The 25,105-nt window shown below is 50.5% G+C and overlaps 1 protein-coding gene across 1 annotated transcript; it reads right to left on the bottom strand.

Moving 5' to 3' along the window:
* Positions 1–4,050: 4,050 nt before the first annotated feature.
* On the bottom strand, positions 4,051–6,248 carry OLIG1 (oligodendrocyte transcription factor 1). The gene has a single exon (XM_070785631.1). It carries the CDS (start codon positions 6,120–6,122, stop codon positions 5,322–5,324), a length of 801 nt encoding a protein of 266 aa, XP_070641732.1. The 5' UTR covers positions 6,123–6,248; the 3' UTR covers positions 4,051–5,321.
* Between the last annotated feature and the right edge of the window lie 18,857 nt (positions 6,249–25,105).

Here is a 25,105-nt window from a genome sequence, read left to right on the forward strand (position 1 = left end):
GTCCCGATCTTAGAGTCTGAGCTCTGGCCTGTCACCCTCAGCTGGAGGCCTAAGGGAAAGTTTTCTAACTGCGGGGCCAGCAGAAAGAACTTGGCTTGACTTCAGATCAGGCATTTCAGCTTTTATGCTGGGCTTAGTTTAAAAAAGGACAAAATGGAAACTGCCTGAAGAAGTCATTTGCAATATCCCCATAGATAAAGGACTTCCCTGGTGGCTCAGATGGTAAAGCGTCTGTCTACAATGAGAGAGATCCAGGTTCGAACCCTGGGTCAAGAAGATCCCCTGGAGAAGGAAATGGCAACCCGCCCCAGTACTATTGCCTGGAAAATCCCGTGGATGGAGGAGCCTGATAGACTACAGTCCATGGGTCGCAAAGAGTCGGACATGACTGAGCGACTTCACTTTACTTTCTTTCACTTTTCATAGACAAAGAGGTCAGTTTAGGTCTTGAGAATTAACTTGCTAACTCTTGTGTTCACATCCTGCATTTGGTAGGAGAAGCTGCACTTTGCTTGGAAACAATGTTTCCCTGAAACTAAAATCTTTTTTTTTTTTTTTTCCCTGAAACTAAAATCTGCTTGATAAAAGCCAATCTGTGTTTTAGAAAAACATGACATTTTCCAATCTGTGGCTTATTGAGCCTACATCAGGGAAGGTGCTAATCTTCTTATTGATATTTGTGAGTGTGCAGAAGGGAGGGGTAGGAAGCTAGAGGGGAAAAAAAATCCTCCTGGAAGAAAGGCATTTTCCCAATAGATGTGTTATGTGACACGGTGAGAAAAAGCTCTTTCTAATCAGCACCTTGTTCTTGGCAAGATCATAATGTATCCTTGTGTGGCAGCCTCCTTCTGGCTGGCTTCCTTTATGGCTTACGAGGTCCAGCTAGCAGGCAGAATCTTTACTGACTGCCAGCTTGGACCTGGCCTCACCTGCACTCCTGGGAAGTCAGCAAAGACTAGATGCTGCTAAACTGCTAAGTTGCTTCAGTCGTGTCCGACTCTGTGCAACCCCATAGACAGCAGCCCACCAGGCTTCCCTGTCCCTGGGATTCTCCAGGCAAGAACAATAGAGTGGGTTGCCAGTTCCTTCTCCAGTGCATGAAAGTGAAAAGTGAAAAGTGAAAGTGAAGTCCCTCAGTCGTGTCCGACTCTTAGCGACCCCATGGACTGCAGCCCAACAGGCTCCTCCGTCCATGGGATTTTCCAGGCAAGAGTACTGGAGTGGGGTGCCATTGCCTTCTCCGAAGACTAGATGGGTGACTCTTAATTAGACCCATATCATGGAAGCACCGTTGTTGATAATCTGAACTTTGGTAAAGTGAAATACTTTGCATGCTTGGGGTGGAGCCTCTTTCTTGATGGGAACGCTTGCCTTCTAAGTTATATATTTTACAAGGTTGTATTTTCATGCCTGGTATAACCAGTCTCCCTGCGAGGAGAACACCTATAAATAGACCATCACTACAGGTTGGGGAAACCCCACAGCACACTGAATATGTCCTCTGTTTACTGATTGCTCAGCTGGGCTCCTGCACATAGAACAGCATAATTTCTCAGGGCCTTGTGTCTTTTCCCCTTGGGTCCTGTTCACTCTCATCTCTGGGATCACAAGTTGGTGGTTGACTGGATGCAGTGACCTTTTTGGGGGCATCAAGCCACATGTTCCTCTCTATCATGCTTCTGAATCCTGGTGAATCTTTCTCAAGGAGCCTGTCTTACACGCTCTTTGCTTTCCCAAGCCCTTCCAAGACCAGCTTCAACTTGTTCCTTCTGCTAAAAGCCTGCCTGCAGATTTCAAAAAGCAACTCCTTGCTCTACAACATACATGTCCATTCTTAAATATGGTGCCTACAGAATACACTGCCCTCCCATAGACATATGTCTAACTTTGCAGAGGTCTAACTTTGCATTTGGGGCACTGTATATAGTTAACTTTTATTCCTCAGGACGCCTGAGTGCCTGCTGCTGCTGTTTTTCAGGATGCAAATTCCTTTAAAATGTGAGTCTGCTCAATGGAGACACTGACATGGAGAACAGGCTTATGGACATGAGGGTGGGGGAGTGGGCGGGGAGGAAGAAGCAGGTGAGATGTATGGAGAGAGTAACATGGAAATTTACTTATCTTATGTAAAATAGATAGCCAATGGGGATTTGCTGTATGACTCAGGGAACTCAAACAGGGGCTCTGTATCAACCTAGAGGGGTGAAAGGGGAGGGAAATGGGAGTGAGGTTCAAGAGGGAGGGGACATATGTATTAGTTCAGTTCAGTCACTCAGTCATGTCCAACCCTTTGTGACCCCATGGACTGCAGCACACCAGGCCTCCCTACCCATCACTAACTCCTGGAGCTTGCTCAAACTCATGCCCAACCATCTCATCCTCTGTCTTCCCTTTCGCCTCCTGCCTTCAATCTTTCCCAGCATCAGGGTCTTTTCTAAGGAGTCAGTTCTTCGCATCAGGTGGCCAGAGTATTAGAGCTTCAGCTTCAGCATTTGCCCTTCCAAAGAATATTCAGGACTGACTGCCTTTAGGATTGACCTATGTATACCTGTGGCTGATTCATGTTGATGTTTGGCAGAAACCAACAAAATTCTGTAAAGCAATTATCCTTCAATTAAAAAATAAATAAACTTTTAAAAGTGAGTCTGTTAATCTTCCTTGGCACACTAAGATGCTACATGCAGGTAGATAAATAATTTGATGATACTCAAAACAGCCCTACTTATCCTTGTGAAATTCACTCATAATCTTTGGTTCTGGAAACCATGATAGGGTTTGATTTTTTGATAAATAAAAAATCACATGTAGTGTGATCTTTCTTATCTTTCCCTATAAAGCTTCAATTAATAAGAAGAGACAGGAGGGAGACCACACACCCCTTTCTGCCCTGTGGCTCTCTGCTTCTCTTAGAGATGGTTTCAAAGTAAGGATGGCATCTAGGTGATATAGTTGGGACGACGGGAGGAACTGTTTATTTCTAATATCCTAGAAATGTTTTTTTAGGGAGGGGGACCTGATCTGGTTTTGATTAGTTGTTCATTTTCTTTCTGTCCATCGTCAAGATGCAAAGTAAGCAAAGACAGCCATTAAATACACAGAAGGTTACAATTCAAATTTAGTTATAATAGAAGCCTGTGACTTTTCTGATGGCAGAGTCAGGAAGAATGAGATATTCTTCCCCAAAATGGGTTGGAACCATAGAGTTACTTTCCCTCACATCCTCTCCTGCCCATCCTCCCTGAGTAAACAGACACTTATCAAGGATGGTAGAGAAAAAAATTCCATCCTGCTGGCACTCCCTCCCACCAATCCCATCTGTGTTCCCAAAGCGAATGCTTATTTTTCCTAAATGTATACATGATTCAGACTAGCCAGTGTGGATAAAATTGAGTAAATTGCCTTCTCTGGCCTTTCTTTAATTTCCCGCAGGTTAAAGGGGACACTACTTCATCCCCACAGTCCCCCTACCTTTAAATGTGGCTGGATTTCATTAGTAACTATGAATATTTAAATACTACATGTGAGCAAGTTCACATTCCAATTTCTTTATCACATCTTCAGACAGAACAGCTTTCTTCACCTGTTAGAACAAAATGATTTCCAAGGTCACAATTTCCTAGGAGACGGCTCCAACCTGATTTAAATGATGGGGGGAACGCTCACAGCTTTGAGTTTCTGTCCACTAAGACAGAAATGGTAGATTTCTGAGAAAGATGATGAGATGTAAAGTAAGTTTATCATAAATATATTTCATAACCCATTTTTCAGAGGCCAAAGTTGTAGTGTGAAAAGACCCACCCCCACCAAGTTTGGCTAAGAACTGATTCCTGGGATCCCTCCCTCTCTCCTCATCCACCCCTTCACCTGCCTGCCCCTTCAGATGCCCCTCAACTTGACCAACAGTTGACTTCATTGGATTAGTTTTTACAAACCAGGAAGTCAGGTTTAAAACCTTTTGATCAGAATCATTTAATTATTACCCTTCATCCTGAGGTTCTCAATCCATCAGGGTATCAGGACTTTTTTATTAACAAATCAGACGAAAAAATGTAAGGCCCTTACATGTTTATTTTGTTGATTCTTCACAGCGCAGGGAAACAAAGTTAGAGAGAGAAAAAAAAAAGGAAATGCCAGTTAAATTCGGCTGCTATCCACAACCCCGAAACCTTAAAATCCAAAGCAAGCTGCTGAAAGATCATGAAGTCATCTTGGATGAAGTAATTTGCTAACGTCTATAACAAACCAATGTAGTTTTTCCATCGCGAAGCGGCCAGAAGACCTGCCCCACGCGCTGGTCCAAGACCCCCGAACGCGAAGGGACCACGCAGAAGACGCCACCCCGCCGTGGCCACCGCAGCGGGGTCCCTGGTACCGCTCCCTGTTTAACGAGGCAGAACGTTAATTAGAGATCTTGCCTTCTGCCAAGCCAGAAACCGCGAAACGCATTGTTACCTATTTTCTTTGAGTACGCCCGGAAGCCCGTCTGCGGGGAAAAGGTGGTTGTTTTTAAGCAAGCTCAAATGTTGCCTACGCTACCCCCGCGGGAAGAGGAGACAAAAGGAGGAATCTCGAGGTCCAAACCGCCCTTCTCAGAAGATTTCAGATTTAAGAGCGCATCATCGCGACAAAACATCCGGTTCTGCGATTCTCAAAAAACTGCACTCTCATAGACGGGGTATGAAAGCGGGCTTTCCGATCCAGCACACTCATCGACCTGGGAATTGTCACCGCCCCTCCCGCGGTACCGCGATGCCAACCGCCTGGCCGCCGAGGGTCTGTCTGTCCGTCTGTTATGCGCGAGGCCGTCTGCACTGACAGCGTGGTCTTTCTCGGCTTCCCAAGGGTCAGCCAGCCTCCTCTAATCGGGACTGGCTGCTGGTGAACAAGGGCGCCTGTGACCTCTGGCTGAAGAGAAGGAAACACCTCCAAGTCTACCCCCAGACCCCCGCCCTCCGAGAGCAGCCCCTTGGTTCCCTGGCTCGGCAGGTGTAGGCCCACCGCCGCACCCGGGCTAGCCCGGCGCCCTAAAGTCCGCATCGCTCTTGCAAAACGCACGACTCCAGGAACCGTGAGACATGGGCGCGGGGTGAAGGTGAGAGCGCGCACGTGAGCGCAAAGCAGCTGGAAGCCACCCAGAACCCTAAAGAGCCCCGACGCTCTGTCGAACATCCGCTCCGGTCACTTTAATTTCCCCGGGATGGGGGCGGGGAAGGGGACGCCCAGCAGTCCCTGTCTCTGGGCGAGGAGGTCCGCAGTGCCCTCCTGGCTCTGCTCGGCTTGGGCGGCGGGAGGCCAGGCCGAGGTGGCGCCCGAGCCGGCCCTCACTTGGAGAACTGCGCCGGCACAGCGGCCAAGCCAAGGCCGGCCGGGACCAGGTGCGGGAACTTGCAGACGGCGCAGGTGCAGAGGCCAGGGCCGCCCGCGCCGCCGCCCGGACCGCCGCCGGGGAGCGCGAACTGGCCGCACGGCGGCTCCTCGAGCGCCAGCGACAGGTACTTGGCCGGGCGCAGCGCATCGGGCGGCCCCACGGCGCCGGGCGCCAGCAGCACCGAGCCGGGCGCGGCGGCGAGCAGCGGCAGGCCGGCCAGCAGCAGGCGCGGCGCGGCAGGCCCCGCGCCCTCGCCGAGCGCGCGGCGCAGCTCCTGAAGCGAGCTGCCCAGCAGCAGGATGTAGTTGCGGGCTAGCAGCAGCGTGGCGATCTTGGAGAGCTTGCGGCCTGGAGCGCCCTGGCAGTGCGCCGCCGAGTAGGGCAGGATGACCTCGCGCAGCGCGTCCATGGCCAGGTTCAGGTCGTGCATCCGCTTCCTCTCTCTGCTGTTGATCTTGCGCCGCAGCTGCTGTTGCTGCTCCTCTTTGGCATCGGCCCGGGGCCCGCCGCCCGCGTGCGCCCCAGTCCCGGGTCCCGTGCCCGGCGTGTCGGCGGGCGCCTCCGGCTTCTCGCGCGCAGCCTTGGGGAGGAGCGCGGCCCCCGTCGGGGAGGAAGAAGAGGACGAGGAGGGCGGCTGCCGGTAGCCCACCAGCTCGTAGAGGGAGGCCCCGACCGGCACGTCTCCCGGCCTCGGCGGCCGCAGCATGCTCGCGGGGGCCGCGTTCACGCGCGCCTGGGAAACCGCATAATACATCTGGGGGAACGCTGGGGGCGGCCGAGGCGCCCTTCAGGAACGCCCCGGGGTGGGCCTGTCGGCAGGCCGCCCCGCCCCGCAGACCTGCGCGCGGGGAGCGGATGGCGAGGCAGGAGCCCGCGCGCGACCGCTTTAAACCCGGCTTGGGAACCTGCGGGGTCGCGGGCTGCAGGGCGCAGCCAATGCGGGCGCGAGGTGCGGCTCCGGCGCGTGCTCATTGGCCGCCCGCTCACCCCGGGCGGGCGCCGAGGTACCGCTGGCGCGGCTTAAGGAGATTATTGTGAGCACAAGACGGAAAATCACAGGACACTCCACCCGCTACCCGCCTACCCCCGCCCCAACCGCGGGATGGAGGGAGGCAGGGACGCGCGTTTTCGGGTGGAGTGGGGCTCTTGGAGGACTGGTGTTGGGATGGTGGGGCTAAAGCTCCTGTCTCTCTGTCTCTGCTTTTTTTTGTATACGTATGCATATTGTTGTTTGTTGTTCACTCGCTCAGTCGTGTCCGACTCTTTGCGACCCCATGGACTGCAGCACGCCAGGCTTCCCTGTCCATCACCATCTCCCGGAGCTTGCTCAAACTCATGTCCGTTGAGTCAATGATGCCATCCCACCATCTCATCCTCTGTCGTCCCCTTCTCCTCCGACCTTCCATCTTTCCCAGAATCAGGAGCTTTTCTAATGAGTCGGGTCTTTGCATCAGGTGGCCAAAGTACTGGAGCTTCAGCTTCATCATCAGTCCTTCTAATGAATATTCAGGATACACAATGGTTTGTTTTAAATTGTGGTCAAATACACATAACATCTAATCTAGCGTCTTAACCATATGTAACCGTACAGTTGCATGCAGGCACATTGCTGTGCACCCAAATCCGCAGAACTCTTTGTCTTTAAAAGCTGGAATTCTGTATGTACTAAGCAGTCCCCCATCCTCCCTGCAACTCCTGGCAACCATTATTCCTCTATGAATCCGGCTACTCTAGGTACCTCCTACAGGGGATCACACCGTGTTTATTTTCTAATGACCCTTGTTTCAGTAGTATAATGTCTTCGCTGTTCATCCCAGCTTTAGTGTCAGGATTTCCTTTCTTTTTAAGGCTGGGTAACAGTCCATTGTATGTATATACCATGTTTTGTTTATCCAGTTCTCTGTAGATGGACATTTCCATTGCTTCCATGTTTTTGGCCATTGCAAATAAAGCTGCTATGAGAATGGTTGAAACAGGTGTTTTATAAATATGTGATTTTCTTCAAGGCTTTGAGAACCAAATTTCTGGGCTCAAGGACCAGTAGCATTAGAATGTTTACTTCCAGCCTCTTTCTCTCTTCTCTTTCTGATTAAAAAGGGCTTTAGGGACTAAGGAGCTTCTTTCCTACCCCAAAGGGACACGTATTCACTTTATCAGTGACTCGATTCTTGGTTAAACAAAAACACAGAAATCTGCCTTTTATCGGAAAAAAAAAAAAAAAAGCCAGCCAAAATAACAAAACAGCAACTCACCCACACACTCGTATCTGTTCAGGGTAGAACTGAACCTTTCTCTTCCCTAAATGAAAGAGCATCGCTTGGTGGCTGTGAGTGTTTTCTTCCCCAGCACCAGGGGATACTACTGCAGCTTGTCATCATCCCACGGGAGAGTAGCATAGGCTGAGTACCTTTTGGTATCTAAACCTTCACTATCCACTATGGTAGCCGCCAGCACCTGTGCCTGTTACAATTTAATTTGCTAAACTAAGATGAAGCTAGAATTCAGTTGCTTGGTTGCACTAGCATTGCCTCAAGTGCTTAGTCGTGGCTGTCATGGCCATCTGTTGGACAGCACAGAGAACACTGCATCATCACAGAGAGGTCTACTGGACAGCACTGATGTTGACGCTAACTTCGAGAAAATGAGCTTCTCCCCCGTGGTCCCCTTTCGTGTAAGAAGAAGGATGCTGTTGAAGGACCTATCATTGCAGGGACTGATTTCAGCTCTCGTGGTCCATTGGCTGTGCTTGCTGATTTCAGGGCTGTTTTGTTCCGTTTTCTTCCATTAACATTCTCCCCGTAGGCTCCCTCTGACCTTTGGCTTCTTTTTTATTGTTGTTAATTTTTATCACAGTATAGTTGCTCTACAATGTTGTGTCAGTTTCTACTGTACAGCAAAATGAATCTGCCACACCTGAATATATCCCCTCCCTTTTGGATTTCCCTCCCGTTTAGGTCACAACAGTGCATGAAGTAGAGTGCCCTGCACCACACAATATATTCCCATCAGTTCTCTATTTTATACATAGTATCAGTAGTGTATATGTCAGTCCCCATATCCCACTTTGATCTTTGCTTCTGACCTCCAGTTCAGTACAGTTCAGTTGCTCAGTTGTGTTCCACTCTTTGCAGTCCCATGGACTGCAGCACGCCAGGCTTCCCTGTCCATCACCAGCTCCCAGAGCTTATTCAAACTAATGTCTGTCGAGTCAGTGATGCCATCCAACCATCTCATCCTCTGTTGTCCCCTTCTCCTCCTGCCCTCAATCTTTCCCAGCATCAGGGTCTTTTCCAATGAGTCAGTTCTTCACATCAGATGGCCAATGTTTTGGAGCTTCAGCCCCAGCATCAGTCCTTCCAATGAATGTTCAGGACTGATTCCCTTTAGGATTGACTGGTTGGATCTCCTTGCAAAACAAGGGACTCTCAAGAGTCTGACCTCCAGTTTTGCGTAACATCCTGTCCAGGCCTTGGGTTCAGCTCCAATTTACTTTCTTCTCAAAGTCTTGGTGATTTCTCATCTTCTTCCCCTCATCAGTCTTGGCAAACCATTGGCAGCTTTTCCCTGTAGCCTAGATTGTGTTATGTGTAGGTTATCCCTGCATTTACTTGTGATTGTTTTGAGGGTGGGAACCACTTGTTCATTTCTTTATCCTCCCAGAGCTTTGCAACGACAGTGTGTCCTGGGGGTGTCTGAGTATTTGGTTTGAAATCTCCACTAGCTCACAGGTTCCTCCTTGAAATGTGTGAAAACTCCATTGGAAAATGGAGCTTTAATCCAAGAGTTTCCCCTAGGCTTCACAGAGAGTCAAGGGTCTTGGTAGGATCCCCTAGCACACTAGAGGGACTCACTTAGGGAGAGAGGAAGAGGCCTCAGGAAGGATCTGAGTCCCCTGCAGAATTGTATGGACAAGAGGGAGAGAGATCAAGGAAATCACCTTAAAAGTAAACTCCGGGAGTTGGTGATAGACAGGGAGGCCTGGCATGCTGCAGTCCATGGGGTCGCAAAGAGTGGGACATGACTGAGTGACTGAACTGAACTGAACTGACCCGCTTGAAACTTTCAAGGTGATTTCCTTGATCCCTCTCCTTCTTGTCCATATAATTCTGCAGGGGACTCAGATCCTTTCTGAGGCCTCTTCCTCTCTCCCTAAGTAAGTCCCTCAAGTGTGCTAGGGGATCCTACAAAGACCCCTCAAGCAGGTAAGTGTGTGTGTAATCATTTGCCCTTGTGTTAAGGCATCCTGTTTCTCAAAGCATTTTCACAGACACTTGCATTTGACTCTCAGGGGAACCCTAAGAGCTGAGCATTTTTAAAATCCCTGCTGCGGATGGTGAAACTAAGGCTCCCAGAGGGTGATGAGTTTCTGGGGTTGAGGATTAACCTTCAGACAGGACAGGCAGAGCTGCCCCATCGGTGACCAGCTTCCAGAATTCCCTCCAGCTGGACCAGGCCTCCAGGAAGCTGGGGAGGGGGCCATGATGAGGAGGGTTGGGGACGGGGTGAAAGGCTGGAGGAGACAGCCTGGGCCAAGCCAGTATGGTGGAGTTGATGGGTTCGGGCTTGTCCTAGAAGAGAGGGCTCCTGGGATCCCACCTACATGGCCCTCCTCTAGCAAAGCTTGCCCTCACCCTGAGGACCCCACTGTCCTGTAGCCGAGGACCCTCTGGCTTCCTCCTCTGCCCACATCCTAGGTGTGGACCCTGGGGCTTTCACCTGCCAGCAGAAAGAGAAAGTGGATGAGAAAGACAGAAGCTCAACCAAGGAAAGTGAAAGTGAAGTCGCTTAGTCGTGTCCAACTCTTTGCCTACCAGGCTCCTCCATCCATGGGATTTTCCAGGCAAGAATACTGAAGTGGGTTACCATGCCCTTCTCCAGGGGATCTTCCCAACCCAGGGATCAAACCCAGGTCTCCTGCATTGTAGGCAGACGTTTTACCACCTAAGCCACCTGGGAAGCTCAACCTAGGACAGTGGCTTAAAAACTCCCCCTCCACAGACAGGGGTGCCCAGGGATCAAAGATGGAAACACACACATTGCTCTTCCCCACAAAGGGCCCCTCTTCCCTGGAGGTGTCCCTGATGGTTCTCTTTAGCGCCCCCTCTTTTTTGGTCAATTGCTAAGTTGTGTCCGGCTCTATGACCCCATGACCCACAGCACACCAGGCTTCTCTGTCCTTCACCATCTCCCAGAGTTTGCTCAAACTCCTGTCCATCGAGTCGGTGATGCCATCCAACCATCTCATCCTCTGTCATCCCCTTCTCTTCCTGCCCTCAATCTTTCTCAGCATTCAGGTCTTTTCCAGTGAGTTGGCTCTTTGCATCAGGTGGCCAAAGTATTGGAGCTTCCGCTTCAGCATCAGCCCTTCCAATAAATATTCAGGGTTGGTTTCCTTTAGGAGGGACTGGTTGGATCCCCTTGTAGTCCAAGGGACTCTCAAGGGTCTTCTCCAGCACCATAATTCGGAAGCATCGATTCTTCAGCCCTCAGCTTTCTTTATGGTCCATCTCTCACATCCGTACATGACTGCTGGAGCCCTGAACCTCCCCAGATCTCTGTCCTGAGGAAGGAGGGATCCCTTCTTCTACCCGGGACACCGTCAGTAGGACCTGCTGGTCAGTGCATATTAAAGTGCTCTTGCCCGAGCCCTAGGAGAGGGCTCCGGGTAGCTGTGCAGGCCTAGCATGGGCACAGGACTTGGTGCCTGTTGAAGCTGGTTACTTGGATGCCCCTTCTGCTGGAGCAGAGCTCCAGCGGCATGCAGAGTGTGACAGCTGGCAAGGGCCAGCAGGCCATTGTAGCCCCTGGCAGGAGCCCCGTGGGCTGGCTCCAGGGGAGCCAGCTGCAGTGGCCTACCACATTCAGGCCATGCTTGGGGAGCAACTTACGTCCGCCATAACAACGACTCTTGTCTTTGCCTAAAGGGTGTGTGTTTGTGTGTGTGTGTGTGTGTGACTCCTTTCACCCCAAGTAGATACGTGTGGCAGGCTTCATTTTTCTTGCATAGAAACTTAAAACATCCCCTGCCTGTTCCCCCAAACCTGCCTTCCACCCTTGCTTTGGGTGGAGAAGCTAAAATTTTTGCAGTGGCAGACGATGGGACCCCAAAGCCTCAATGGGTGTGTGGTACCACCCACCACCTCTGTAAGCACAGACAGGCTGCGAAGTCCCCCTGACTTCCCTGGAGACAGTGCCTTCTTGAAGAAGGCTAGCTAAGTGTAAAAAGTCATCTTTGCTGAAACGTGCTGTTGAAACTGGCTGGAGCTTGACGTGTAATGAGACCAGGGTTCACTTTAAAGTGCTGCTTTCTCCTAAGAAGGGCAGAATTCTCTGGAAAGCTTCCATTACCCAAGAGGTGTTGACGTGTATGCTGTGGCCCTGTGAGAAGTGGCCAGCGCGTCTCTGTTTGCCCTGTTATTAGCCTCCCCATCCTGTCCATGCAGATCTCCGCCCAGAACACAGGAGACAGGGAAGGAGCTGCAGAAGGCAGGGGGCATGGAGGAGAGAAGCAGAGAGAGAAGACAGGGAGGAGGCGGCTGACCCTTGGCAGGTTTTCTTGGTAAAACAGAGATCCCTGGACACGTGTGGATACCTCTCAGCTGGGGACCATCTCAATAGACTCTAAGTCATGCTTAGCAACAGTTCTGATTAAATACAGATTCCTACTGGGAAAATAAGAAAGAATAGGCATTTTGTTCAGTTTTAAAAGGGAGTGCAAGTTGATCCAGTTGTTATGACCTGATACGTTGTTAGTGTGTGTGTGTGTGTGTGTGTGTGTGTGTGTTAATCGCTCAATCATGTCTGACTCCTTGCAACCACATGGACTGTAGCCTGCCAGGTTCCTCTGTCCATGGGATTCCCCAGGCCAGAATACTGGAGCCATTCCCTTCTCCAGGGGATCTTCCCCACCCAGGGATCCAACCTGGTCTTCTGCATTGCAGGCAGATTCTTTACCCACTGAGCCACCAGGGAAGCCCATACATACAGTGTTGCTTGAACGCTCTGCGACGGTCACAAGTGTCCCCCTTCCAGGGAGGAGGGGCGCAGGCAGCAGTGCCTGGTCTCTGTTGTGGTTAAAACATTACAGATCTAACGCTGAATCCCGTTGCTGCACAGCAGAAGCTAACACAATGTTGAAAATCAACTCTACTCCAATAAAAATGGATCATCAATGTAACGGGTGTGTTTTGCACATATTGTAAGAAGGTTTATTCTATTTCTGGTAACTGTCATCTCAACTCAATTTTAATGAAGTTTACTACTTCAAAATTACTTTTTAAGTCCAAATGTGTCCCCTGCCATCTTCTCTGTGGAAAAAAGTTAAACGAAAAGTAAGAAAAGAAATGAGATAGCATTTGAGTTTTTCTTTTTCAGATTTCCTTTTAATAACAAACACTTGATCTGGCTGTTGGTGACAGAGCTCAAGTGGATGCATAGATGTTTTCTTTTTTAAAAAAAACACAGAGTGATTTAACAGAAATAGACATTTTCATTGCTTCTGTGAGTACTGAATGCTGAAATTCTATATGTCACCTAGAGCAACATAGTAACACATTTTAATAACTCTCACTGGAGTTCTGAAAAGAACTCCTCCTTCAAAGAAACTTCCAATAATCATTGTGAAAAGCCTAAGAAAAGAGAAGTACATCTTTTTGTTTCAAAGACAAATGGAGATGGTTCCTGCTACATCAAAACTGAGAAGCCCATTAACCGAATTTTAGGCAGAGAAATGAAATATAACCAACAGGAATCTTCTGAGTAAGTGTGGTAAGAAGAGCTGTCAACTAAGATACATATATTAGCCCATGCAGCTTAGTGTCTGAAGGGCTGGTTTGGGGCCGAACAAAAATATTCTCTGAGTCTCTCCGAAGTCAGTAGCTGGAGCCAAACGTTTCAAAGGCTTACACTGACACAATGAAAAGAGACAATTTGCTTGGAAGGCTGTGGCTAATTTATAACACAATGTCCAATGTCATGGTTAGTTTTGTTGCAAAAATTTGGCAGTTTCACCCAGTCTCAGGCAGCCTGAAAAGATGTGAGCGATTCTGGCCACAGCATCTCCCACTCGCGAGATGTTCCAAATGGTTCAAACAAGCCCTTTCATAGAGACGCGGGGGCCAAGTGTGCTCAAAGGAATGAGGGAAACAAAGGTGGCTCTGAAGTCATTTCCCCGCACTGGGTCCAGCCATCCGGTTTCACTCTTTCCCCATTGAACAGGCAGAATGCGACAGGAAGAGCCCGGATGAAAGGGAACAAACAAGCTGATGTGTTTGGGGAGAGAATGGAGAGAGGCCGGGGCTCTGAGCTGCTAAACTCTCATTCTAGGTTTTCAGAAGGGACTGAATGATGAATTATAGAAACCTGAAAGGTAATAAAATATGGGTCACTGAAGCGCTGAGGCCAAGTTCCTAAAACACCTGCAGAGACAGAAGGTTCTAGAAGTCAGCGGGGCCCTGCAGTCGCCCGGGCAGACACCCTGCCCAAGGCACAGAAGGGGACTGTTTGGAGGCTCACCTGTTGTTTTCCTGTTGGCTGGCAGTCCTTCCCCATCTGCGAGAGCCAGCGGCTGGATCTGACTCCAGATTAGACCACCAGGAGGGGAGAAAGAAAGGCAGTGTGCAGACTTCCCAGGGTGCAGTTAAGGAGACTGGAGCTGGGGGGCCACCTCCTTCCTCTCCCGAAGGCGCTCTGACCTGGAAATGTTTACTCCGGTGAAGACATCCGCGTTGAGCATGCAAATCTCCTCCTCTGAAATAGTCTAAGGCTTTTCCGCTCAAAGCCTCAGCCTGTTTATGTCTGACAGAGTCCTGATGCCTGGCTGGTGGATAGCAGCTAGCCTGTAGCCTCAGGAGGACTTATTTGAGCCTCAGTTTCCTCATCAGTAAAATGGGAATAACAGTGTTTATCTCCTAGGGCTGTTATAAAAGTTAGGAGAAAATATGAGGAAGGTGCCATGCCCAGAGTCTGGCACATAGTAGCTGCTTAGTAAAATCATAATGGGGGGGCTTCCCAGGTGGCGCTAGTGGTAAAAAAACCCATCTGCCAATGCAACAGACATAGGAGACGCGTGTTTGATTCCTGGGTCAGGAAGATCCCCTGGAGGAGGACATGGCAACCCACTCCAGCATTCTTGCCTGGAGAATCCCGTGGACAGAGAAGCCTGGTGGGCTAGAGTCCATGGTGTTGCAAAGAGTCAGACATGGCTGAAGCAACTTAGCATGCATCAGGCAAAATGATAACAGTAGCTAATATTATTGAGCTTTCGCCATATGCCAGGTACCTTGGAAGGCCTTACTTTACGGCTTTCATTCAGACTGCGATGGTGTTCCAGATCAGACTGCGGTGGTGTTCCAGACGTGTTTGCTTTAGGCGAGTGCTTTCTCTGGACCACGGATATGGAGTTTTTATTCATTTATTTCTGGTTGCTCTGGGTCTTCACTGCCGCACATGAGCTTTCTCTAGTTGTGGCAAGCAGGGGCTCCTCTCAAGTTGCAATGCAAGGGCTTCTCATTGCGGTGGCTTCTCTTGTTGCAGAGCATGGGCTCTGGGCACACGGACTCAGTAGCTGCACCTTGCAGGCTTGGTTGACCTTCGGCAAGTGGGATCTTCCTGGATCAGGGATCAAACCCATGTCCCCTGCACTGGCAGGCAGATTCTTAACCACTGCACCACCAGGGAAGTCCTTGCCCACGAACAACGCACATGTGCGTTTGCTCCCCCTCTAGTTCAGAGGCTCCACGGGAGTGGTGTTCTCCTCTGTGCCCCGTGCCTTGAGCAGGGCTGACCCCTCCCTATTAGGTGCTCCATAAACACTTGAATGAACGAGTGGGCTCACTGCCTTCTAGTAACTTCTAATCAACTTGAGGGCACGGGGCAGACACATCTGAACCTCTGACTAGCCGTGTCAGGTTATGGGATATGGCTGAGCTGGGAGGGCATCAGAGCTGCTATGGTCCAGAGCACACGGAGCCACCAGGTTCCCTGGTGGCTCAGATGGTAAAGTGTCTGCCTGCAATGCTGGAGGCCTGGGTTCAATCCCTGGGTCAGAAAAATTCCCCTGGAGAATGAAATGGCAACACACTCTGGTATTTTTGCCTGGAAAATTCTATGGACAGAGGAGCCCGGTGGGCTACAGTCCAGGGGGTTGCAAAGAGTCGGACACGACTGAGCAGCTAACTTGACTTACAGAGCCTGGAGCAGGGAGCCAGTGGAGCCCGAGATGCTGAGATGCTTTAGCGCAGTCAGTGCACAGGTGGTACCGATTCTGCTGGTCTGAGAATCAGGGCTCGGAGGATGGCGAGGCGTTAAGAGTTTCGAAGAGGGAGCAGTTGCTCATGGTTGAGGCCTCTTGGAGGAGAGTTTGGTAAGCAGGGGGACCTAGAGGGCTGGTTGTGCAGAGGAGACAGGAGGGCAGGGGGCCGGCCAGCCCCAGGGGGTGGAATGAAGAATGGGGACAGGGTGGAAAGACAAGCCGAGAGGGCGGCGGGCAGGGGGAAGAGGGGCAGAGGGGGACAACCGCCAGCCACAGCCACGGTGATACGCACCCTCTCTCTGCCGTCTTCCGTCTTCAAAAGCAGTTCGTGGAAGGATTGAGACACCGGCACGCTGCCTTCCTCTGGCCTGTCAGTTAGTCCAAAACATGTTTTCAGAGATGTCACAACCCAGGGTTGCCCCACAGGGACTGGTGGAGGGGACAGAGCGAGCTCTGAGCTGCTGAAGTGTGCGGGCAGATGTCTTGCCGGGGCAGCCGCCTGGCCGGTTCTCACCACTGGGATGGCTGTGTGACCTGCCCATGGACCCTCTTGCTCTTTTTTTTTTAATTTAATTTATTTTAATAAATGCTTTGGCTGTGTTGGGTGTTCCTTGCCGCACATGGGCTTTCTCTGGTTGCAGCGAGCAGGAGCGGCTCTCTGGTTGCCGCGTGCAGGTGTCTCATTGTGATGGCTTCTCTTGTTGCGGCCCACAGGCTTGTTTGCCCCATGGCATGTGGGGCTCATTGGAAAAGACCCTGATGCTGGGAAAGACTGAGGGCGGGAGGAGAAGTAGGAGATGGTTGGATGGCATCACCGACTCAATGGACATGAGTCTGAGCAAGCTCTGGGAGTTGGTGATGGACAGCGAGGCCTGGTGTGCTGCGGTTCATGCGGTCACAGAGAGTCGGACACAACTGAGTGACTGAACTGAGCTGATGTGGGATCTTCCCACACCAGGGATTGAATCCATGTCCCCTGTATTGCAAGGCGGATTCTTGATTACTGGACCATGAGGGAAGCCCTTGCCCTTATTTTTTTGCTAACCATTTTCACATCTGTCATCTCCTGTGAGCCTTACGGTATTCCTGCGAGGTTGAGAGGGCAGCTGCCCATTTTGCAGGTGAGGAAACCAAGGCCCAGAGAGAGCGGACGCCCGTCTAGTCTCACTTGGGTGCAGAGCCCAGACTAAAACAGCCAGGGAGGAACTCCGCTTCTTTCACCTGGTGAGTCCTGCCTTGATGGGCATACACGTTAGTATGCAGACAGGATGGAGATCAGGAGACTAGCAGTTCTTCTTCCTGGAAAAAGCCTTCCAGGAAGCGTGTGGAATGATGAGTTCATAGTCACCAGGATGGGACCCCATCCAGGTTCCCAGTCGCTGGAATGCCAGAATGTTCTAGAATCTCCCCTGGGTGGACTTGGCCTCCGTCATCTCCTCCCACTAATGGGAAGGAAAGGGGTGCAGCTGTGGCAGCTGGATCTGCTTCCCACATTGCCTGGAGGCTAAGGTCAGGGCCAATTTCATGCTCCTTCATCCCTTTTTATGACCCTTGTTTCCCTGGCACATGGCAGCTGCTTGAGTCCAAATGAGGAGACAGGAAGTATTATATTGTGTTAACACTCGGGGAGAGCAGCAAGACCATTTATTAGCTCGCTTGATTCCTCCTGATTTAACGGTGGATCCATTTAAAGCGATGGAGGGTGATCAGGGCAAGGTTTTACTTGCTTTCGTAAAGCAGGGACTCGCCTGCATTTTCAGGTTCTTGGCCGCGCATCCATAAAGCTGGACTCCTGGGCCCTTTGTCCCAGGGAAGAAGCGAGGCAGCTCGTGGCCTTCAGGTGTAAAATCCTGCGGTGCTGTAGCAGGGACCAGGCCAGCAGTGTTGCGGGGGCCAGCCTAGATTGAGACACGAGCTTCGTTCCATCTCCTGTGCCCAGCGTGGCCCGAGCCAGCTGGCTGCTCTCCTGCCCCTGCCGGCTTCTTCTGGTCTCCTCCACTGCTAATCTGCTTGCTCTGAGCTAGCGTCGCAGAGAGGGGGCAGAGGGGTTTGCTGCTGCTCGAGAGGCCTCGCCATGCCCCCTGGGGTGCAACTGCTCTCGGTCACCCCCTGCGTGTCTCCTGCTTTCAGGCCACCACACCAGTGTGGCTTCATGGCCTCTGAGTCAGCACCGCACACATCACCCTCAATCATACGCAGCCCAGACTCTCCACCAACCGCTTCTCAGTAACATCTACTGTGTGCTCAGTCCCTGAGTCGTGTCCAACTCTGTGACCCCATGGACTGTAGCCCGCCAGGCTCCTCCATCCATGGGGATTCTCCAGGTAAGCATGCTGGAGTGGGTTGCCAGGCCCTTCTCCAGGGGGTCTTCCCAACCCAGGGATCAAACCCAGGTCTCCCACTCCACAGGCGGATACTTTACCACCTAAGCCACCAAAAAAGCCCAAACAAACGACCCCGAAGGGACACGTTATCCATTAGGCTATGCGGCCAACATCTATTACCGGTTTTAATTTTTGCTCCCTTCCTTTCCTGTCCCCCTCTCTGGCTCCTCGCTTCATCACACACAGTCACTCGGCACAAAGCCAGCACCAGGCCCTACTCATGTTTCCCCAAACCCACCCCCTCTACCCCCACCCATCCCCACCATCCTGGTAACAGAATTCACCCTCTTCCAATACACTTTTCACCTGAGTGTATCTTTGCCAATGGTCACTCTGTATCTTCTAGGCACATGCCATGCCTGCCCCAACAGGACTTCCAGGGAATAAAATTCTGTTTATTTTATTGCACTAATAAGAGAGAGCCCACCTGCCAATGCAGGACACATAAGAGACACAGGTTTGATCCCTGGGTTGGGAGGATTCCCCTGGAGAAGGGCATGGTAACTCCCTCCAGTATTCTTGCCTGGAGAGTCCCATGGACAGAGGAGCCTGGCAGGTGCTGCTGACGCAGGAGGTGCAGGTTTGATACCCAGGGAGTTAAGATCCTACGTGTCACGTGGCCCTGGTGAGGAGAATGTAAGCAGGTCAGGTTGGTCCTTCCCACTCAAAAGCTCATGGAGGCTTTCCAACATACTTAGGATGGAATCCAAGGGCCCAATGGCTCCACTCAATTCTGCCCTTGAATTTTTCGTGTTTGGGGAACCAACTGCCACTTTTGAAGTCTGGCGCCTGTTCTGGAGGGCCCCTGGAAGACAGAGGCCTGCCTCTTGACCCCTAGTCCTGCCTCTCCTGCATGCCCAGCATCCCTGCCCTGCAGGTGCCGTGGACCTTCCTGCAACATCCAGCCCTGTCCCCGCCTTGGCTCCACTGTCCCCTGGTTTGCTCTCCTGCAGCCCCTTCCTGGCAGAGCCTCTCGGTGTTCACCCTTCTGCCGATTTCTTCTCCCGTCATCTTATCCCTGCTGCCTTCCCTGACCCTGGAAACATGTGGTGACCATCACGCCTTTGCCCTTGAGCTTTGTTTTCTTTCTTATTCCAACGTGTGTGTGTGCTCCCTCCTGTCTGCCTCTTTGTGACCCCCTGGACTGTAGCCCATCAGGCTCCTCTGTCTGTGGGATTTTTCCAGGCAAAATTACTGATGTAGGTTGCCATCTCCTTTTCCAGGGGATCTTCACAACCCAGGGATGGAACCAGCGTCTCTGCATTGACAGGCAGATGCTTTACCACTGCGCCACCTGGGAAACCCTTCCTATTCCAAATCATATTATACATAATTTTGTTCTTGCAGCCTAGGATGGTGCCTGGAACATGTAAACTCCCAGATAAGTACTTGCTGAATGAATGAATAAGTGGATCCCAGCCATCATGTTCCTCTATCACCTTCAGACTGTTTTGCTGCCTAAATTAGAGACTTTCTTAAGACGCTTTTGTGACTTTAGGAAACAACATCCATAGTGGATTTGGTGCATGTGTGCTAGGTCACTTCAGTAGTGTCTGACTCTTTGCGACCCTATAGACTGTAGCCCACCAGGCTCCTCTGTCCATGGGATTCTCCAGGCAAGAATACTGGAGTGGATTACCATGCCCTCCTCCAGGGGATTTTCCCAACCCAGGGATCGAACCCACATCTCCTGCATCTCCTGCATGGGCAGGCAGTTTCTTTACCACTAGCACCATCTGGGAAGCTCCAGTGGATTTGGTAACTGACCCCTATTCTCTCTCTTCCCAGTTTCCTGGGTTACTGCACAGCCTCAGACAGCCAGCGCCCATCTGCCACCAGCCTCTGATTAGCACTGGATGCCAAGTTCTGTGGGAGGTCAACTCCAGCCTGTCGAGAAAGCAGCCAAACCTTCCCTTCTCCTCTGCTGGACCTGTGTAAGTCCCACTGAGGGGCCGGCCACCAGACAGCCTCGCATTTCTCCTTTTGGACTTCCTCCTGGGCTGTTAGCAGGATTGAGCAATTGCTTTCATGCTGCAAGCTGCTTTTGTTCACTTTTGCCCCGGGGAGCATTTTCCTTCCTTGGTTGGATGGTGGCATCAGTATGTGTCCATTGCCAGTGCTCCTGGGTGGCTGAGAACAAATGGCTAACCCTCAGGATCTTGAGGCTTCCCTGGTGACTCAGCTGGTAAAGAATCCGCCTGCAATGCGGGAGACCTGAGTTCGATCCTGAGGTTCAGAAGATCCCCTGGAGAAGGGAACAGCTACCCACTCCAGTATTCTGGCCTGGAGAATTCCATGGACTGTATAATCCATGGGGTCACAAAGAGTCAGACATGACTGAGCAACTTTCACTTTCAGGATCTTGAGAAATAATAAAAGGGTGGTTTCAAGCCACTACATTTGGAGGTAGTTTTTCTACCCCAATATATAATCGAAACAGCCCCAACCCTTATTGGTGCATAACTCTTATCTGCATTTCCTAACTAGGAAATATATTTCCAGGGGCTTGCCCCACCTCTGACCACATGCAGTGAGAAGAGCTCTCATCTCCTTTTGTCAGCATATGTGGATTTGGCTAGGTGTATCAATATTAGGGTCACCTGCATAAAGTAGAAAACACAAGATAACAGCAACTGAAACAAGATAATTTTTTTTCCCCTCTCTTGTAAAGGAAATCTGAGGATAGGCAATGCCAGGGCTGCTCTGGTAAGTCCTCTAGCTTTTTGCTCTATTTTATATTTGGCTTCTACCCTCAAGATCACCTCACTTTTCAGGATGGCTGCTGGAGCTCCAGCCATTAGGCCTATATTCCAAGTGGTAAGAAAAAGGAATGACAGAGGACTAAAAAAAAGAATACCTCCCAGCATCCTTTACATAATTTTCTCTAAAGGCTCACTTAATACCTTCACTTTGGTCTTATTAACCAATATTTATTAATCACATGGCTGAATCTAGGTTCAAGGGTCACTGGGAGGGACCCCTCTGACACTATTGGTGGGAATGTAAATTGGTAAACCACTATGGAGAACAGTATGGAGCATCCTTGCAAAACCAAAAATAGAACTACCCTATGATCCAGCAGTCCCACTCCTGGGCATAAATCCATAGAAAACCATAATTTGAAAAGATACATGCACCCCTATGTTCAGAACCAAGACATCAGTTCAGTTCAGGTCAGTCGCTCAGTCGTGTCCGACTCTTTGCGACCCCATGGACTGCAGCACGCCAGGCCTCCCTGTCCATCACCAACTCCCGGAGTTCACTATCCAAGATATGTAAACAGCCTAAATGTCCATCAACAGAGGAATGGATAAAGAAGATGCACTACCTACATACAATGAAATATTACTCAGCCATAAAAAAGAATGAAATGATGCCATTTACAGCAACACACATAGACCTAGAAATTATCACACTAAGTGAACTAAGGCAGAGAAAAATAGCACTCATATGCTGAATCTAATTTTAAAAATGGTACAAATGAACTTATTTACAAAACAGAAAGAGACTTACAAAACAAACTTATGGTTACCAAAGGGGAAACATACACACACCGCTATAATATATAAGTTAGATAACCAACAAGGACCTACTGTATAGCACAGGGAACTCTATTTAATATTCTGTGACAATCTATATGAGAAAAGAATCTGAAAAAGAAAAGAATATACATGTGTTTGTATAACTGAATCAGTTTGCTGTACACCTGAAACTAACACATTGTAAATCAATTATACACTAAAATAAATTTTTCAAAAGAAATACTGGGGAATGTGGGCTTCCCGGGTGGTACTAGTGGTAAAAAAAGTCTGCTTGCCAAGGCAGGAGACCTGAGAGATGTGGGTTCGATCCCTGGGTGGGAAGATCCTCTAGAGGAGGGCATGGCAACCCACTGCAGTATTCTTGCCTGGAGAATCCCAGGGACAGAGGAGCCTGGGTCTTTAGTCCTTGAGGTCACGAAGAGCGGGTCACGCCTAAAGTGACTGGGGAATGTACTCGTATGTCTCAGCCCATCGTGACTCTTCATGAAACCTGATGCTAAAGGTTCTGATGCTAAAGAAGAAAGAGAGGCAGTAGGTGACTAAGCGAGGATGAAGTTCTGACTGAGCAGGCACAGCAAGGGAGAGGCAGCCTTCCAAGCTGAAGGAAGGGAGGGTGGCTGCAGGCTGCTATGTCCCAGACAGCCTCGGACATTAGCTGCGACCTCTCTGCTCTCGCCAGCCCCACGGGCTCCCAAAGCCTGCTTTGTAGCCTCCTCCTTTCTCAGCTCTGCTGCCTGGAACCTCACACCACCCCACCTGCCCTCAGGGAAACAGCTGCAGTCTTTCAGGGCTCTTGCCCCGGTGGGGTCAGGCTCCCTCAAGAGGAGAAGGGGGCGACAGAGGATGAGATGGTTGGATGGCATCACTGATTCAATGCACATGAGTTTGGGTAAACTCCAGGAGTTGGTGATGGACAGGGAGGCCTGGCATGCTGCAGTCCATGGGGTCCCAAAGAGTCGGACATGATTGAGTGACTGAACAACAAAATCAGCCTCTCAGCTGCACTCAGCAGGGAGAGGGGGTCCCAGTCCTGCAGCTTGAGTTTGATAAAACTTTTCTAGGTCAGCGTTGGGCTCCTTGTGTCATACTCTGTTGTGCCTGTCTTGTGAAAACCACAGGGTAGGACCGCAACTCTGGTGGGATTCCCCGCTTAAGCCTTTCCCCGCCCATTCTCAGTCATGTGGGGAAGTGGCCTCCTGGGCTGGGCACTAGGACCCAGAAGCCTCTTTGGACAGGCCCGCAGGACAGCTGACCTCCCCCACTCCCTTAGGTGTTGAGGGATCTCGGTGGGTGGAAGGGGCTGCTGGAAGGAGAAGAAAGGTGGTCTTCACTGCCAGGGCCACCAGGATGGCCCCATGTCATGGAACCCAAGTTGTATGTGATTAACTCTATTTTCTTTCCTTCTTCTAATGTAAGTCTGGTTTGCTTTTCTGCTTGCTTAGTTGCTCAGCCGTGTCCGACTCTTTGCAACCGCATGGACTGTAGCCCACCGGGCTCCTCTGTCCATGGGATTTCCCAGGCAAGAATACTGGAGTGGGTTGTCATTTCCTTCTCCAGGGATCTTCCTGACCCAGGGACTGAAACTGCATCTCCTGTGTCTCGTGCATTGCAAGGGGACTCTTTTACCCGCTGAGCCATCGAGGAAGCTCCAATAAGACAGTAGACAGAGCTCCAGTTCCCTTTTGTCTTTAAGTTACCTAATGTCTATCACAATCAAATCTGTCCCCTATCTAATAATCTGAGCTCTAATAGGCTTCTGTGTGTACCAGGGTAGCTGAACCAAATGTGCTGTGATTCATGGGGGCCATTGTTCACCTCACAAAATAAAAGACCTACAAATACACTACTTGCATCTTGCTTTTCTTACCCTGTTAGAATCCCTGAGGCAGAATCACAGACTTGAGTCCTATAGCAGTTGGTCACCTGAAAAGGTGGGGAAAAAATTCAGGGAGGGATGGTTCTTCCAGTGGAGGAAACAGATTATTACCAAAGGTGGCACCCTCATGGAGAGAATGACCTGGGAGCTTGTTGATCTCCAGTGGCCTTGTCCGATCTGCAGTGGCCTCACTCGGCCTGCAGGGACTTGGAGCAGGGCCTGGGTTCCCAGCCAGAGATTGAGGCCAGGTCACAGCAGTGAAAGCATCAGCTCCTAGCCACTAGACGAGGGGTCAGTGACAAGTGTGGCCCTTCAGCTTTACAGAAAAGGATTTCCATAAAGACGGAAAGTAGAGAAGAAAGTATTTATTAAGAGGAAAAGGGTACAATATGAGTGGATAGACACATGGGCAGAATCAGAGAGCAAGTGCCTGAGTTGTACCCTCATGGCAATTTAAATCACTTAAAATGGACATTTCTTCCAGTTTTCCTTTGGCCAATCATTTTGATTTGCCTGGCTCACTGTCCATATTTGGTATATCTCAGGATCCTTCTGTGGATGTGCATGCATCTCTTAGCGTAGATGGATCCTACCACAAAGGCCTGTGGGTAGCTTAGCATCACTCCCCTTTGACCTCCAAGAAGTCTTTCTGCACATGTGTGGTCAGGGAGGTCTCCTGACTCTGATAATGAGAAATCTGTGGTCTGGGCAGGGCCCAGCCATCTCCCTTAATTGTCCTGCTATTTTTGTCTTGGAGTTTCAGTCCTCAGGGAATGAAGCTCCAGTTGCTTCAAATTGGGGGCGGGGGGCACATCTACCTCCTGTCTCAAATCCATAAAGGGGAAGGGGCAGGGGCATGGAGCTGGGGAGAGGGCTGGAGGCAGCCACTGGCCAGACTGCGAGCTGTTCAGGAAACCAAGGACAGCACCATCTTCATGGACATGTCTGGCCACCGATGGCCCACAGAACAGCCCATTTTCCTGGAGCCGCCAGGACCATCGCTTTCCCAGGGAAACAGGGCCAGACCCCCAGGGTGGCCAGGACCACTGGGAACCATGACGGCCGCTGCCCAGACATGAATGGATGGGGAAGGATCAGCCGGGAGAAGAAAGTCTTTTCCTCTTTGCTATGAATTATTCCAGGGAAACCAAGTGTCTAAGAATATCATCTAATGTAAGTGAAAACTTGGAGTCAGATGGGTGGGTGGAGGGCGTGACTGAACATGTCTGCTGAGTGGTTGTGGCCCACCAGGCTCTTCTGAGCTTTTCACTCAGACAGCCTCATTTCATCCCATAGCCCTATGAGGTCAGTGAGTATTTTTTGGTTTGTTTTTGGTTCTTTAATTTTTACTTTATTCGGCCGTGCCGTGCGGGATATGGGATCTTAGTTCCCCAACCAGGGATTGAACCTGCGCCCCCTGCTTTGGAAGTGTGAAGTCTTCACTGCTGGACCTCCAGGGCAGTCCTGGTCGGTGGTGTTATTATGTTTCCTTCTTTCTCGGGTGGGGAAACTGCGGTGTGGAGAAGTGACTTGCTCCCAGCTGGTCCTGCCCACAGGCAGACTCACTCTGCCAGTAGCATCTGCCAGCCCTGGGGACACAGCTGGGGCTCTGTGTCCTGGGCCTGTTCATAGAAAGAAGCCCAGGAGGAACCTCATTTTCTGGAAATGGCACCAAAGTCAAAG

The sequence above is a fragment of the Bos indicus genome, chromosome 1 (genome assembly GCF_029378745.1).
Source record: "Bos indicus isolate NIAB-ARS_2022 breed Sahiwal x Tharparkar chromosome 1, NIAB-ARS_B.indTharparkar_mat_pri_1.0, whole genome shotgun sequence".
Classification (NCBI taxonomy): Eukaryota; Metazoa; Chordata; class Mammalia; order Artiodactyla; family Bovidae; genus Bos; species Bos indicus.

Bases quoted from the DNA above. Each gene is read 5' to 3' on its own strand.
- OLIG1 (XM_070785631.1), bottom strand. From the start codon at position 6,122: ATGTATTATGCGGTTTCCCAGGCGCGCGTGAACGCGGCCCCCGCGAGC.